This window comes from Ascaphus truei, chromosome 4 (genome assembly GCF_040206685.1).
Source record: "Ascaphus truei isolate aAscTru1 chromosome 4, aAscTru1.hap1, whole genome shotgun sequence".
Classification (NCBI taxonomy): domain Eukaryota; kingdom Metazoa; phylum Chordata; class Amphibia; order Anura; family Ascaphidae; genus Ascaphus; species Ascaphus truei.
Window position 1 is genome coordinate 144,581,655 of NC_134486.1, and position 17,552 is coordinate 144,599,206.

At 44.9% G+C, this 17,552-nt stretch overlaps 1 protein-coding gene across 18 annotated transcripts in view; it reads right to left on the bottom strand.

The window, feature by feature from the left end:
• Positions 1–17,552, bottom strand: part of HEATR5B (HEAT repeat containing 5B) — a 77,342-nt gene that overhangs the window by 34,212 nt on the left and 25,578 nt on the right. For all 18 annotated transcript variants that reach the window (XM_075596649.1, XM_075596641.1, XM_075596634.1 and 15 more), the window contains 9 exons: positions 16,849–17,098; positions 15,262–15,417; positions 14,289–14,539; positions 10,315–10,426; positions 9,523–9,675; positions 6,724–6,823; positions 4,138–4,247; positions 3,596–3,759; positions 2,630–2,805 (listed from right to left, as the gene is read on the bottom strand). In XM_075596649.1, the coding sequence (XP_075452764.1) occupies positions 2,630–2,805; positions 3,596–3,759; positions 4,138–4,247; positions 6,724–6,823; positions 9,523–9,675; positions 10,315–10,426; positions 14,289–14,539; positions 15,262–15,417; positions 16,849–17,098 (1,472 nt within the window). The remainder of the gene's footprint in view (positions 1–2,629; positions 2,806–3,595; positions 3,760–4,137; positions 4,248–6,723; positions 6,824–9,522; positions 9,676–10,314; positions 10,427–14,288; positions 14,540–15,261; positions 15,418–16,848; positions 17,099–17,552) is intronic.

Below are 17,552 nucleotides of genomic sequence, written 5' to 3' on the forward strand. Positions count from 1 at the left end.
GGGGCAGTGGACAGGAGGGGGGGGGCAGTGGACAGGAGGGGGGGGGGCAGTGGACAGGAGGGGGGGGGCAGTGGACAGGAGGGGGGGGCAGTGGACAGGAGAGGGGGGGCAGTGGACAGGAGAGGGGGGGCAGTGGACAGGAGAGGGGGGGCAGTGGACAGGAGAGGGGGGGCAGTGGACAGGAGAGGGGGGGCAGTGGACAGGAGAGGGGGGGCAGTGGACAGGAGAGGGGGGACAGTGGACAGGAGAGGGGGGGCAGTGGACAGGAGGGGGGGGCAGTGGACAGGAGGGGTGGGGCTGTGGACAGGAGGGGGGGCAGTGGACAGGAGGGGGGGGCAGTGGACAGGAGGGGGGGCAGTGGACAGGAGGGGGGGGGCAGTGGACAGGAGGGGGGGGCAGTGGACAGGAGGGGGGGCAGTGGACAGGAGGGGGGGCAGTGGATAGGAGGGGGGGCAGTGTCACACACACACACACACACACACACACACACACACACACACACACGTCTCAGTCCCCCGTGATGCGCCCTTTCTCAGTTCTGTGCGGCGGCGGCGGCGCCGCAGGTGGGGGGGAGGTGGGGGAGCAACACACGCGACACCTACCTGTACTTCCGGCCGCCGCCATCTTCTCACTCGGCGCCGCGAGGGAGGAAGGGGGTCCGCCATCTTACGCGCCGCGTGGCAGCCTGTTCCCACGCCGGGGAGGGAGCGGGAGGGAGGTGAGTGGAGCGGGAGGGAATGGAGCGGGAGGGAGGTGAGTGGAGCGGGAGGGAATGGAGCGCGAGGGAGGAAGGGGGTCCGCATCTTAGGCGCCGCGTGGCAGCCTGCCTGTTCCCCCGCCGGGAGGGAATGGAGCGGGAGGAGTGGTGTGTAGCGGGAGGGAGTGGTGTGTAGCGGGAGCTACACTGTGTGAGGTAGCGGGATAGGGGGAGGGACATTGGTGGCATGGTGTAGCGGGGTAGGGGGCCTCGCGGTCTGGTTGCGGTAGGGAGCTGTGTGAGGTGCAGGAGAGGAGGCGTGCTGTGCGGTTCGCGGGAGCTACACTGTGTGAGGTAGCGGGATAGGGGGAGGGACATCGTTGCCATGGTGTGTGAGTGGAGGCCGCGGCCTCGCGGTCCGGTTGCGGGAGGGAGATGTGTGGCGTGGAGGGGAGGGGGGGTTTGAAGAGGCAGTCTGCAGTGTTTGGTGTTGTGTGAATGTGTGTGTGTGCTGTGTTTGTGCGTTGTGTGTAGATTCTGTACCTGATTCGGCAGTCTGTGGTAGCAGACGTGAAGGTTTTGATAGCTGTGAAGCGTGGCCCCAGAGCAGGTTGAGGATTAGGTGTTGCAAAAGCAAAGCGGTGGGACAGTGTGGAAGTATTAGGGCATTGGTGTTGGACGCAGGCCAATGAGAGGTGTGCGGGGGCGGGCATTGGACGCAGGCCAATGAGAGTCAGTGAGGGGTGGGACGCAGGCCAATGAGAGGTGTGCGGGGGCGGGCATTGGACGCAGGCCAATGAGAGTCAGTGAGGGGTGGGACGCAGGCCAATGAGAGGTGTGCGGGGGCGGGCATTGGACGCAGGCCAATGAGAGTCAGTGAGGGGTGGGACAGTGTGGCATTGGTGTTGGACGTAGGCCAATGAGAGGTGTGCGGGGGCGGGCATGGCCTGAGCCGGAGTGACAGGCCCAAGGTCCAATGCGATTGACCCTTGGGACGCAGACATACAGTGATTTCACAAATATATAGTAGATGTATATCTTTTTCCTAGTTATTTGCGCTTCTGTCATTTCTCTTTATATTTCTCTCTTGAGGATCTTGTGGACCTTAGACATTAAGCAGCACCTACTAGGAGCACTATTACATGTTATATTATTCTCACGTGTAATTTGGAGGTGTTACAGGTGTGCACACCAATTCTTTTGAGAAATATATATATATATATTTAGTAACTGGGCTTTGTTTTATAAATGCCAATGTTAAGAGTTACATAGCTGAACGCAAAGTAGGAGCAAATTTGAACGTGTCAACATTGCAGGGAAAAAAAAACTGCAAAAGGTATTGTTTAAAAAAAAAACAAAAACACAGAACATTAAAATAAAACAATATCAAAATTCAACGGCAAGAGAGATTTTTTTTTGAAATACAACAAGAAATTATGTTTTTAAATTAATGCTCTAAATGTTCTTCCAGAACGGAGAATAAGCCTGATCTCCCCCCCTGCTCGCGCCCCCCACCCTCCTCCCACTCGGCTCCGGCATCAAATGACGAAGCAGAGTCATGTGACGTCATGTTGCCATAGCAACACAACGTCACGTGACCCCACAGCGTCATTTGACGCCGGGTTGCCATCGAGTCATATTGCTGGAAGCCAAATCAAGGTAAGGGAATTTACAGAGGCCTTGTGCGGCCCCCTAGCATTTAATTTAAATGCATTCGGGGAAGCACTGGGCCTGTGTAAACACGACGCCCCCCCTAGGGGGCGCACCCCCCAGTTTGCGCACCCCTGGTTTAGAGCTTGAACTAGCATCACATTTTGCTAGGACGTCTCCTTTGCAGAAACTCTGCCTTCAGTAACACTCACCTGAAAGTGACCCAGTTGCTTTAGCAACTGCTTCCCAATTTGCTGCCGCAAATTGAAATGCCACACTGACCTGTGCTTGGATGACACGTGAGGGAACACCACCCCAAAGAGAGCCACAGAAGCATCGATCACAGACACTCCTAGCGGGAGGGGGCCAGGCACAGCTTCTCCGGCTGGGATGCGCAGATAGATTGAGGAAGGGTCATGTTCTAAAGCCCCACTTCCAGATGCACTGTTGGGCTGGAGCTGCACAACATGCAAATATCAATTAATAAAAGCAGCAACAGAATAAAACATCTGTGTCAAAATCCCCCATAAACCCTCTCTGCCCCCTCCCCCCCCTTGAAGGTTGCGAGTACTGTACCAACCAATGAGAAAACAATTCTCTGGTCTTAAGATGGAAGCTGTACAGCCAACTGGGAAAAATAAGACTGACCTTACAAGAAACAAGCCAAAGACAAGTCTTAGGCCTTGTCCAGGGTGGCGCTGAGCGGGCGCTCCCGCTGGCCGCGATGAAACACATTGCTGCAATGTGTGTGGCCAGCGTGAGCGAGCGTGGCGCTTTCCTGCTTGGCAGACAACCAAATTTGATATAGCTGCTCACTGATGCGTCACGTGAGCAGCTCGCCAAATGAGGGCGAAAGAATAGGAATAATTATAAAGAATTCTAAAATACAAACTCTGAAAGGGGGATGACCCAATCTGGTCTGTTCCATCACAGGGGTAAAATAACCAGAATTATACATGCCCACTGAGTCAAATGACAAACTGGGAAACTGGAAATGTAAGCAGAGATAAGGGTAGTAAACCCCATCATACACTTCCAGCGACAGTGCCTTTTCACAATAAGCTTACAAAAATAATTTAACACTCATTTCGGTACGATTGTTTTGTGAAGGCATCACCCAGCTTTAACTTGGTTCGTTCAATTTGGGACCACACTGATCATGCAACAATCAAGATCATTTGCTACCTTTTGTAGGGGGAGGGGAGGGGGTTGAGAAATATTGTTTGTCACTCCACATCAATCCCATACCTGATCTTCAATGGATTTGTGGTCAGTCTCCTGCAGCCACGAGCCAAGCAGCACACTGTCATCAAAGTGACACAGAGAGCGGAGGAGGGATGTGGTGGTATTGGAAGAGTTGTCGGTTAAGGTGAACTCTGCCACTAGCTCACGAAGAAGCACGTTGAAGTTTCCTATACAAAAGAATGGATATTTAGGTATACATGAATATTTAGAAGAGATAAGAAAACTGTTAATAAATTAAAACAAAATACCATTGCAGATACAAATTAGAGGCTCATTCTATGTTCCTATCACACAGGATGTGAGAACTGGGGGGGGGGGGGGGAGAGGAGAGGGGTAGGGACCTTTATTCGTGAATACCAAGGTCAAAAACAAGAAGTTGAGAATGACAATTCCAATACGAGAATCTTGTCACATTTTATTGTTTCTTCCTGAGGCTCAAAAACATTGTTGTTCCCAGTTAAGATCCTGGAGCTAGAAGTCCACCAAGTTTTCTATATCAACTTAGCCATTCTTAAAAAAAGAGAACATTAAGAGGTTATCTTTACCTTCATACGTCTTGGGGGGCAACAAAGCCAAAATGTCATACAGCCTCAGACGGACCATTGCAGCACTTGCCTTTAGATGTGTCCCATGTGCTTTAATTACAGAAAGGATGCTATAGAGTTAAATCAAGAGGGGAAATAAAAAGTTTGCATTAAACACAATAAATGATTTCAGAAGGACAGTTTATACCGAACCAGGCTCTCTTATTGCAACTACAAATAAAAAAAAATCTAAACTATCTTGACTAGTCAACAGGTTTATTAGCTGTTTGAGCACAGCTTCAACAGTTTCATTCATTGGTTCGTAGCTCTGTCTTCAAGGCACAGTAGCTGGACCAAGCTTCCAGTAGCATCAGATTATATTCTAATAATATTTACACCAAATTCATTCAGATGTGACTGGCACAATCGGGTTAAAAAAAAACAAAACAAAAAAAAACAGTGTACTGGTCCCTTGGAGCAGCTGTTCCTTGGTGGCAAGTTTGAGCAGGTGGTTTCTTTGGAGTCTCAGATTGCTAATCTGAAGAGGCAATTTGCAACATTGAGAGCCATTGACAATCTTTAACAGAGTTTAGTGCTCACAAAGCAAGCCATAGCTGGGACTAGTGTTGCAGATGATGGAGCTGTGAGTGAGGAACAGGTAGGTAGCTGGGTAACAGAAGAAGAAGCAGGGGCAATAGGGAGAGGCAGGCCAGTTCTGAGTTGACAGATCCCAATAGATTTGCCAGATTGAGTGAAGATATTAGGTGTGTCATGGCAGGAATGGCAAGGCTGGGGAGACCGATTCCTTTAGCAGCCCGGGGAATTGTTCATCCAGCACAGAGGGGACAGGATACTCGGAACAAAAAAGTCTGTGGTGGTAGGTGACTCCATTATTAAGAGGGTAGGTAGAAATCTGTTGTTGTGAACACATGAACAGAACCAACTAGTCTTCCGCATGGCAGAAAACTAGTTAGTAAATATATCTGTTGTATCTGTGGTTCCTTAGGGATACAGTATGGCTGTGAACTACTGGTTTAACCTAACCCATTTTTTCCAAACGCCTAAAAACACTTTGCAGGACACACAGTACGAACAAGAATACTTTTCTCTTCTAACCAATTATATGCGGATTTGGCAAAATAATATATTCTATAAAATAATAGTGGAGCACACCTGTGTGCCTCTGGTAACACATGTATATTGTGATACCACATATCAGAAGTAAACAAACATTGGTGACATCACAGTATTATCAGCCACACAGGTCATTTCAAAACTACTTTTGTCATTTAGAAAAGAATAAGAAGGGGAAAAAAATGACACTAACTTGTGATTGATGCCAATAATTTAATTAAAATAATCTCCTAAAAGCTTTTTTCACCCAGTTTAGTAGTGTGAATAGAACCTATATTTTCCGATAGCAATGTAACTTCAGTTTCAGGGACAATATATATTTGGAATGGTCTGCAGTTCAAAAATTGCTCATTAATATATTTACTTTATAATGTTACAGGCGGTGATCAATAAAAACAGAATGGTATATTCTATATTCAAGCAGTGTGAGAGGGTAGCATTTATAATAAAATGCAATCTAGTCAGTAGTTCTGACATCAGTGAAACACTCCAATATTTGGAAAACAGAGTTTCATTAGCTTGTTCCACTGAAGTACAGATGCAGCGGCCGTTATTCGAACAAATCTCGAAACGGATTTCGAGATCTCACCGTGATCCGCACAAGTTTTGCCGGGCAGACTATAATGGCCCATCGGATTAACACAGCAGGGGTCCCTGCTGTGTGAGTCCTACCGGGGTCTGCCTTTCTGTAGTAGACGCACAGTAAGAGATAGGCTGAATCAGTCACACTCACAGTGCGCGCCTCTCACAGGCGATCGCGGGGGGTTTATTTAATTTTAAACATTACAGTAATGTAGCAGGGGGTCTCTGGAGCTGAACCGCATTGATTTCAAGTCCATGGACCCCCTACTTCCTGAGATACAGGCCCCGTTATGGGGTGCCGGTATCTCTTATGCATGTAAATGTCTCGCGTCACGTGATCGGAACATTTCCATGCATAGGAGATACCGGCACCCTATAACGGGGCCTGTATCTCGGGAAGCAGGGGATCCCCGGAGTTGAAACCAATGCGGTTCAGCTCGGGAGACCCCCTGCTACGATACTGTAATGTTTAAAATTAAATAAACCCCCCTTGATCGCCTATGAGAGGTGCGCAGTTAGTGACTGATTCAGCCTCTTACTGCGCGTCTATTACAGAGAGGCAGATCCCGGCAGGATTCACACAGCAGGGACCCCTGCTGTGTTTATCCGATGGGCCGTTTGCAGCGGCAAAACTTGTGAATATATCGCAGCCTACACGCGGCACAACACAAAATGTACCCAGGTAAATGTTCGGATAATGGCCGCTGCATCTGTAGTAGTTACCAACTATTTGTCTTTTCCACCAAATTTCCCTGGTTCCAATTACAAGCACGCAAAAAAATAAATACAAATTCAATGGTGCAGGTTCCTGATTTAAATGAGATTTAGATGTAAAGACTAATTAAACTGCATAACTTAAGGATTTTATCCAGCCATGCCCCAATTACTTACTGTGACATCATGGTCATGGCACATTCAATGGGTGTCATCAACTTCCTGATCACATCCTCAGTGAGCAGCTCAGGGCAGTGAGCAACAAAACTTCGCATAGCTTGAAAAAAAGTCAATGTTTCATCAAAATATATTAACATAGATGATTCATGATTTAGTCTGCTGTACAAATGGAAAACATTTAATTAATGGCATTTATAGATCCAACTGAAACATTACTGAAATTAAAAAACGTGTGTATAATACACAAAACAATGTGTATACTATACATTTATACACACATATATACATACATATATATATATATATATACATACATATATATATATATACATATACATATATATATATATATATATATACATATATATATATACATATACATATATATATACATATACATATATATATATATATACATATATATATATATATACATATATATATATATACATATATATATATATACATATATATATATATATACATATATATATATATATATACATATACATATATATATATATATACATATATATATATATATATACATATATATATATATATATATATATATATATATACATATATATATATATATATATACACATATACACATACATATACACACGTATATACACATACACATGCATACATCTTTATAGCGCCCATCCAAGTACATAGCGCTTTGCAGTAGTAATACACCTGACATCATAATAAGATACATGATAGGAATAAAAGTAGACATTCGGAAAAGGAGTCCTTTCCCCGAACAGCTTACAATGCTTACATATTTAAATACAGTAACTGGTAGTACACCGCTCACCAAATAGCAAATAATATAACCGGTGCAAAGGGATAGTACTGACATCGAAAGTAAGCAGGAAGACAATAGGTAAATCTTCCACAGATCCCAGATAGCTGCACACAGGCTAATAGAATATATTGTACAGATAGAGTAGCTTGTATTGCTACAGGGGGTGGATTGAGGGGAGGGGGATCCTGGTAATTGTACCCAAAATTGGGATAGAACAATCACCTAAAATGCCCTATGGGCAAAACAATAAACTTTTATTAAACATCTATGTAGACGCACATTGTCACGACGCAAAAAGTGTAGTGAGTAATAAAAACAACTAAAACACAGGCACGGATGTATAAGGAGGTGGTGGTAGGATTAATATAAGGTATACCACTGCTTAAATAGATACCTCCATAGGTGGCTCCGATAGGGGTAGTGGGCGGTGAGGTAAATATGCCTAAATGAAAACTAGCAATATATGCTGATGAATCACCTAAAGCCCTGGGAGGGTGTAATGGGTATCTATTATACAACTAGTGTAATAGTACCGGAGGAATGAGCCTCAGTTAAGGTGGATCAGAAGTGCTGCAGTAAGATACGGGTGCATTACCCACTGCTCTGGTGATTGCAGTGTCACCTCGTGCAGTCTGTACAGCACCTGCTCTCCTGTTACATAGAGTGGCAAGTGCCAGTATGGTGCTCAATTTCAGGCAAAGTAACTGTAGTTAGGAGTAGCCAGTACAGCACCAAACACCCTCCCTTCCCTGTCAAGGAGCAATCTCTCCCGTGACCTCCGACGTCAGCGTGATGACGTCATCCCGACGTACGTTTCGACCTCCTACCTTGAGAAAGCGCCGCCCCCGAGCGCGAAACGTACGTCGGGATGACGTCATCACGCTGACGTCGGAGGTCACGGGAGAGATTGCTCCTTGACAGGGAAGGGAGGGTGTTTGGTGCTGTACTGGCTACTCCTAACTACAGTTACTTTGCCTGAAATTGAGCACCATACTGGCACTTGCCACTCTATGTAACAGGAGAGCAGGTGCTGTACAGACTGCACGAGGTGACACTGCAATCACCAGAGCAGTGGGTAATGCACCCGTATCTTACTGCAGCACTTCTGATCCACCTTAACTGAGGCTCATTCCTCCGGTACTATTACACTAGTTGTATAATAGATACCCATTACACCCTCCCAGGGCTTTAGGTGATTCATCAGCATATATTGCTAGTTTTCATTTAGGCATATTTACCTCACCGCCCACTACCCCTATCGGAGCCACCTATGGAGGTATCTATTTAAGCAGTGGTATACCTTATATTAATCCTACCACCACCTCCTTATACATCCGTGCCTGTGTTTTAGTTGTTTTTATTACTCACTACACTTTTTGCGTCGTGACAATGTGCGTCTACATAGATGTTTAATAAAAGTTTATTGTTTTGCCCATAGGGCATTTTAGGTGATTGTTCTATCCCAATTTTGGGTACAATTACCAGGATCCCCCTCCCCTCAATCCACCCCCTGTAGCAATACAAGCTACTCTATCTGTACAATATATTCTATTAGCCTGTGTGCAGCTATCTGGGATCTGTGGAAGATTTACCTATTGTCTTCCTGCTTACTTTCGATATTTAAATACAGGTCTATTTTTTATTACTCAGACTAGACCCATATTAGGCTGTGATACCTTTTAGCGGACAAAGAGTTTTTCATAGATTAAGTTAGTGTACAGAGGTTTAATTTTCATTGTACACTAGAAAAATAAACTTTTGAAGTTTCGAAAGCTCTGTACACTATAATTTCATCTATGGAGGACTCTGTTTTTCCACTAAAAAAGGTATCACAGCCTACAACACATTTACACTTCTCCAGCACCAATGCGGCTACTAAAACGTTGAACTATAGAATTACCCAATTAAACATCAATTTATTTTTATTCCTAAGTCGGACTGCACCAATAAGGAAATCGGGGGTGTACCATCCTGCTTCTTACCACAGAGAGCTCCAGCGCGACCTTCCAGAGTCACCTGCCAAGTAAAAGAGTCTCCTCTGGCTTTCTCTGCCTCCAACTCTTTTAAGGAACGAGGAAACACATTTCGCCAAAGCAGAAGCATCTTAGGGAGATGGTATCGCACAACTGAGGGGCCTGTGTAAGTTTGAGACAAGAAATTGGTGAGAAGCCATAGGGACTATAGCAATGGACTGTGAACGGAAAGGATGTGAGCAGACAAGACTTGTCTCCATGTATGTTTGGCAAGGATATGACAAGCTTTTACTACAGAGAAGAACAAAAATAAACAAGTACTCACAACACTCACATTTATTTGTAAAAATGCGGGGACTATGGGGAGCTAAATAAGAGGGAGCTTCAGACGGTATAACCAGTGCCGTACTCAGCTTACAGCAGCCCATCTATTCAGGTTCTGAGAGAGAGTGTTAGCTTGATGATAAATCCAAAGGAAGTAGGTTTATGGATCAGGCACCACATTATATTATCACTAACCCAACTACTCTTTGTTCCCAAAAAGCGCCTATGAGCGATGCACACTTTTCCATTATCCTTTTCTATTATTCCAAGTTACAGAAATTCAACTTTTGCCATAGAAATTAGTTACATAGCAAGACAGGGATTCATCCGGCTGTGATGCAATTACCAACGGATTGGATTGGGGTGCGATACCCCGATGAACCCCAGCCAAAGGCAGGTATTCCTTGTGCTTGGTTTCTACTTTGTGCATCTCTCAAACAGGAAGGGTACAGAGAAGATGCAGAGCAGCGTACGTACCTAATGTCATTAGAGCTCCAAGCAATAGCCATCCAGCCTGCGTGCGTTGTAACGATAGTCTGCTATTTTGTGAAGCAGTGCGTAACAAGTCTTCGGCTATGCTGACAACCATCTGCAACAACAAAATCAAAATAATGAGACGGACTTCATACAGTATACAGATTGGCAACAGTAATACTCAGGAACCAGAATAACCTTCACTAAACTGCTGCAGTGCATAATAGCATGTGTTGGATTGCTTACAGTAGCATGGGTTTAGTTGCCATGGAAGTGAAGAGACCTAGAACATGAGCACAAAGTAGATTGCATTTGAGAAATAACTTGGAAATTAGGTCAGAAAGGTGAGGAAGGGATGTAGATTGGCAATATTGCAGAGATGGAAACAAAATTTGGCGAGGTACTGATTGTGAGGGGTGGGGGAGGAGTACAAAAATGACACCCGTGCATCTAGCTTGGAGTCTACAAAGTATAGTGGAGACTTACAATTCAATTGAGAAATTAGGTACAGATGTAGGGTTAGAAGGAAGGGAACTGATAAGCTCTGTTTTTGACATGTTAGGTTAGAGATGATAATGGGACATCCACGAGCAAATAGCAGAAAAACAGTTACACACAATTGGAATGAAAGAGGAGTGGTCAGGAGATGAGAGGATTGAGAGAGAAAATTGTAGAGGGGGGGGTGAGGGGAGAAGATGGGAGACTTTCTCCTTGGTAACTGGTGTGGATGTGGCTTGACAAAGTCGTGTCGAATAGCGTTGATTTAATCTCTAAAGTGGTTAGCTAGATCTTGAGCTATAAGGCCAGAAGTGGGACCTTGGGTGGAAGGACAAAGAGAGTTGAAAGTTGAAAACAGACATTGTGAATTGGTGGATAGTAGATATGTGAGAGTAAAAGTAGTTTTGTTTAGAAAGGATTTGGGCAGAATTACAGGCAAAGAGAATTAATTTGCGGTGCATAAATCCTGCTTTAGAGAGTGATTTCCTCCATTGACATTTAGTGAGGGAACAGAAACGACAGAACATAATATCAAGCAAGTAACCATCACAATGTGAAGCAGAGCTGGACAACTGCTCAGAGACCAAAGAATGAGGTCAAAGAGGAAATAAGAGGAAGCTGGAGTATTAGGGTTATCAATAGGAATATTAAAGTCTGCTAGAATGAGTGAGGAAGTCAGGAATGAGCAAGTGTGGAAGCCAGGCAACAAAATTGTCTGCAATACGGAGAGACAGGGGAGTGTTTTTTTTCAAATGAGGGTAACGAGAGGGAAGGACAAGGGGGTATTACTTGGAAAGTGCATCAATGAGAGAGAAGAAGGCCTCCTCCACCATGTCTGCTCCCTGGTCAGGGGTATGACTAAAGGAAAGGTCACTGTAAGACAGTGCAGCAGGTGAGATAGTAACAGGTGGCGTTAGCCAAGTTTCAGTAATGTCTATTAGGCTGAACGAGTACGGTATATACACATATAAATACAGGCATACCCCGTTTTACGTACACCCGCTTTACCTACACTCGCAAGTACGTACATTTATTTTTAGTTACACCATACCCCTTTGTACGTACGCATGCTTCGCGAGTACGGACACCAGGGGGCGGCGTGCGTGCGCACCTCTCATCAATACTGCAACCTCCTTCATTGTGGTCCCTAACTGAGTGGGAGTGCAGGTAAGGGGTAAGGGGGAACGGGGCCAGATGGCAGGGGGAACGGGGAGATCGGGCGCACCATCAATCAGCTGCTATAGCAGTGATTCCGCCCGCACTGCAGCTCCTGGCTTTTCTCCCTCCGCTCTCCTCCTCCCTTCTCCCTCCTCAGAGCTCGCTCTAGCCTGCTGCTGCTGCTGCTGTAGAATGGAACTTTGCATGTGAGTTACAGGCTACGGGGAGGAGGTGCTCTTCTACTGCATTCTGTGCTTGTGTGTGTGTGTGTGTGTGTCTGTCTGTCTGTCTGTGTGTGTGTCTGTCTGAGTGTGTGTCTGTGTGTCTGTCTGTCTGAGTGTCTGAGTGTGTCTGTCTGTCTGTGTGTGTGTCTGTCTGAGTGTGTGTCTGTGTGTCTGTCTGTCTGAGTGTCTGAGTGTGTCTGTCTGAGTGTGTGTGTGTCTGTCTGCGTGTGTGTGTGTCTGTCTGCGTGTGTGTGTGTCTGTCTGCGTGTGTGTGTGTCTGTCTGCGTGTGTGTGTGTCTGTCTGCGTGTGTGTGTGTCTGTCTGCGTGTGTGTGTCTGTCTGCGTGTGTGTGTGTCTGTCTGCGTGTGTGTGTGTCTGTCTGCGTGTGTGTGTGTCTGTCTGCGTGTGTGTGTGTCTGTCTGCGTGTGTGTGTGTCTGTCTGCGTGTGTGTGTGTCTGTCTGCGTGTGTGTGTGTCTGTCTGCGTGTGTGTGTGTCTGTCTGCGTGTGTGTGTGTCTGTCTGCGTGTGTGTGTGTCTGTCTGCGTGTGTGTGTGTCTGTCTGCGTGTGTGTGTGTGTCTGTCTGCGTGTGTGTGTGTGTCTGTCTGCGTGTGTGTGTGTCTGTCTGCGTGTGTGTGTGTCTGTCTGCGTGCGTGTGTGTCTGTCTGCGTGTGTGTGTGTCTGTCTGCGTGTGTGTGTGTCTGTCTGCGTGTGTGTGTGTCTGTCTGCGTGTGTGTGTGTCTGTCTGCGTGTGTGTGTGTCTGTCTGCGTGTGTGTGTGTGTCTGCGTGTGTGTCTGTCTGCGTGTGTGTGTCTGTCTGCGTGTGTGTGTGTGTGTCTGTCTGCGTGTGTGTGTGTGTCTGTCTGCGTGTGTGTGTCTGTCTGCGTGTGTGTGTGTGTGTCTGTCTGCGTGTGTGTGTGTGTCTGCGCGTGTATCTGTGTCTGAGTGCGTGCGTGTGTCTGTGTCTGAGTGCACGTGCGTGCGTGACAGAGTGCGTGCGTGGCTAAGTGCGTGTGCATGCGTGACTGAGTGAGATTGCGTGAGAGATTGTGTGACTGAGGGAGTGCGTGAGAGATTGTGTGACTGAGGGAGTGCGTGAGAGATTGTGTGACTGAGGGAGTGCGTGAGAGATTGTGTGACTGAGGGAGTGCGTGAGAGATTGTGTGACAGAGGGAGTGTGTGCGTGACTGAGGGAGTGCGTGCAAGCCAAGCTGATCAAGGACCTGAATAAGGCCGTGCGTATAGTGCCAGCGATGCCACCCAAAAACAAACACATTGCCGCCGCCACGTGCGCTTATAGTAGGCGCGAGAGCGGCAATGCGACGGAGCGGACGTTGGAAGCCGGGAATATTTGATTTTCATGGGCAGTCACCTCATGTGACAGCCCCTGAACAAATCAAATGCCCGGGAGCCCGCGCTGCCGCCGCAAAGTGAAATATAACTTTCGCTAGCTATGATGGGTGACGTCGCCGGTCGCGGGCACTATACGCACGGCCTAAGGAAGCACAGCATTGTAAAACACTGTACAGTACTGTACAGTATTGTACTGTACTGTTTTCACCAAAGTCACAAAAAATAAGTCCCAAAAATATATCAGTCAGTCAAATAAATGCACCTCACCTTCATGCCCTTTCAGTAAAAATACTGTACAGTAGAAGATATGCCCTCTCCTTCATCCTTCCTACATATTTTTTAAATAATTTTCCATTCATCCATGTTGTATCTGTCAGCACATAAGAAAAATCAGCTGACATTAAAGATTTTATTTCAATAAAGCCTACTGTATTTATTTTGGTTACAAATGCATTATTTACATCAGTTATGCACATATATGATGTTTGCAGTACAGTACATGCATTGTAAAGTGGAAAAAAGGTAGTGCTTCACTATAAGTACATTTTCACTTTACATACATGCTCCGGTCCCATTGCGTATGTTAAAGCGGGGTATGCCTGTACACACATGCACAGACACACAGTTTGTGAGAGACATAAACAATGAGCAATATTTACCAAGCGGTGCTAAGCTGCAAGGCTTACAGTAACCTAGTAATTATGGCCCATAAAGTATTGAAAGACCAGATACATTTTGTTTCTTACCTTTCCTTTGGCGTGAGGAATACCCAAAGGACACTGATGTACACCGCCTAGTAGAGCAGCCATTGCAAAGCTGTAACCGCTAACCGCTTCAGGGGAATTCTTCAAGTTGTTTAGTCTTTCTACACACCTGTCCAGCAGCGGTGTAAGCTGAAAGGGTAGTGCCACAGCAACACAGCGCAGGCACCATGCAGCTGCGAGTCTGGCTGCCATGCTGGGGTGAAGGAGGACAGACGTCACTGTGTCCAAAAGTCCTAAATACAAACGGCAAAAGGTTGAAACACTTCATAGCAGTGCAAAGGGGAAACACGAAGACAAACTGCACTCACATGGTAGTTTCAGCTCTATGTGCTAAGCAGTTTTCTTGATTTGGCTTGTTTTAAAAATAGCCTTTGGGGCAACGCAGGTGTAGGCTGAAGAGGTTCAACATAGAGGGGTGTTAGGCCAAATAACAGGTGGATTCTCATATTTCTTCATATCCTCTTAAGAACTTTAGCATGTGAGAACGTATTTAAGTTTTCTGTTTTTATCCCATTATTTTCTGAAACGGTCTTTGAAACGCTTTTTCTTTAAACAATCACTTTACCACTTTTCGTACATTATACCTAAAATGGAATAAGTACTGTTTTGGAGCTCTAATTGAACCTTGTAACCTTTTAGAAGAGATAAACTGTATTTTCTGACACATTTTGCTACATTGTTACATATTTTTCCAGTAAACATGGGCTGTGAACTCCAGGGAGCAAGCCCTTCATTTATTCTTAGTGGTGGCAGCGTATTGAGTTTTTGGGGGGAGATATTGCTCGTTTTGAGGGCCTTGCGGGAAGGTTAGCAAGTCAGCTGGACCGCCAGATGTTTTAACCCTTTTCACACACAGAAATCATGTGCTCAAGGGTGCGGCGTACGTGACAAATTCTTATCAATACAATCTACTGTTTGTATAAATTACGCCTGCTGTGCATCTGGCTGCAGTTACCTATAGAAGGCTCCAGTATGAGAGGTGATGCTGTGGAGTTCAGGCTTTGTACCAGACTCCCCAGCTCCTGCAGGGCACACACCATGACATGCTGAGTGGCAGAAACGTCAGCAGATCCGCCTTTATTTTCATTGTTGGCATCATTCACCACAGCTTCTAAACAACAACAAAAAAAACACGAAACAGCACAATTACACCGCAAAAGTTGATATGTCATATCGAGCACGACCATAAAAAGGATCTAAATAAACAGGAGTAAGATTCTAAATTGTTTATGCCAATATTGGGCATTAAATAAAATGTAGGACAGTGCAACAAATAAGGTTCTAAGAAAGAGTAATCGTATCAGGCCAGGAAAATCAGCTGTTCCAGTATTTCCATGAAGGGCCGCTGCTCTGTAAATGAAGATAAAATCCTGGTAACCAACCAACCGGCAAGAAGCTGAATATGCCTTCAAGGTGCAATCCCTTTTAGGATGAAAGTGAACGAAAGGCAATTATATGTTTTAGAGGCCATATTTATGAAGCAGTGCTAAGCAATAAAGCACCATCCTGCCCATTCAAGTAAATAGGAGTGATTTACTTAAAAATAAATATAAACAAACACTTGTACAGTACGTATTTGTATGCACTTTTTAAAGTAAGGTTGTAAACATGGTGAGCGGAGACAGAGGACGAGGACGTGTTGAACAGGGGCCTGCGCGGCTAACTCCCTCCTTCCTTATCTTTACTGCCCGTCAACAGGGACATGTGTGAGCTAGGGGTAAAGAAAATGGTCGAATTTCAAGCTCTCCATTGTTCAGATTCACCCATTGAAAAAGAAAACTTCTCTTCATTTCCAATTAAACCCGCACAGCCAAATGTTTGCTATAATCATGGCAACAATTCTTTAAAGGAGACAATTTCATTGTTATGTTGTTAAAAAAAAAATTAAAAAAAAATAGCATGTTAATTGAGAACGATTGTACCTAAAATCTTAGCAGCTTTCAGTAAATCTGCATTTATGGGCAATTGAGAACACAGAAACTACATTGTACGTATCCCCAATTCTTATATTCAAGTGGCAAAAAAGCAAATCATATTTCAGCCTTTGATTGTTGTACTTTTTTTTTACATAGTTACATACATAGTAGAGGAGGTTGAAAAAGACATATCCATCAAGTTCAACCTATGCTAATTTAGGATGACAAATACTTATCCTATATTTGTACTTGCAGTTTATTGATACAGAGGAAGACAAACAAAAAAAAATGATTTAAAGCACACAATCATCTTTGTAACTAGAGACTTTTTCCCCCTTATTCATCCTACCTGGGCAATGAGGTGTGTGTCCTCCTTGACGACTCTCAGGATTGCCTTCCACATAAATAGACTGTTTACACTCCATAAAAAAGTTATACTTGCTGATGTCTTTACTTGAGCGCTATAGCATTAAACTGCTGTACCCCTCCCAACCCCAACTCCCCACTCCATTCCCTCATTATTTATGTATCCTTACCTTTACATCCCCCCCTCCCTCTTTTGTTATACCTTGAAAACCTCAACAAAAACAGGACGATAAAATAAAAAATAAACACAATCATCTTACCCACGGATTTCATCTGCTTACTGATGGCCTGGCAGATCTCCTTAGCCGCTGCGTTTTGGGCTTTCTCCCCTAGTAGGCTGCCCACGGTGGCTCTCAGGATAAAGGACACGCACCTCCGGGAGTACACGGCCTCCACATGCGTCTGGGTGGCACGGGGGTGTGAGAGCAGGTCAAGCACGTGAGACAGGAACGCGGCAAAATTGCGCTCCAGCCACTCGCCTCCTAGTGTCGTGACAAAAATCACGTACGCCTGTGACCAACAGAAAAGTCAAGTCAACAAGTCACTTTAAAAGGATGTTAATAAATAGAAACAGTTTTAAGAAGCATTACATGGACTGTAAAAAATAAAAATATTAAATATATATATATATATATATATAATATATGTAGAGGTATCAGTACCGTGTTAGCCGAGCTTCAATAATCAAAAAATATATAGACGATACCGTTCTGTGGCTAACGAAATGCTTTTATTTGTGCGAGCTTTCGAGATACACTGATCTCTTCTTCCGGCGATGTTACAATGAATGAAGCAAGCAAAGGGTATACTTAAAAACAGTGTCTCTAGGAATCTTATCTGTGCTCGTCCCTCCCCCGTGTGTGGATGTGATTTATGGCTAGAGGTGTTAAATGGTTCCTGAAAGTTAGTGATGTAAGAGTGTGTGTGTGTGAATCTGTATGAATATAAATGAATGGAGAGCCCA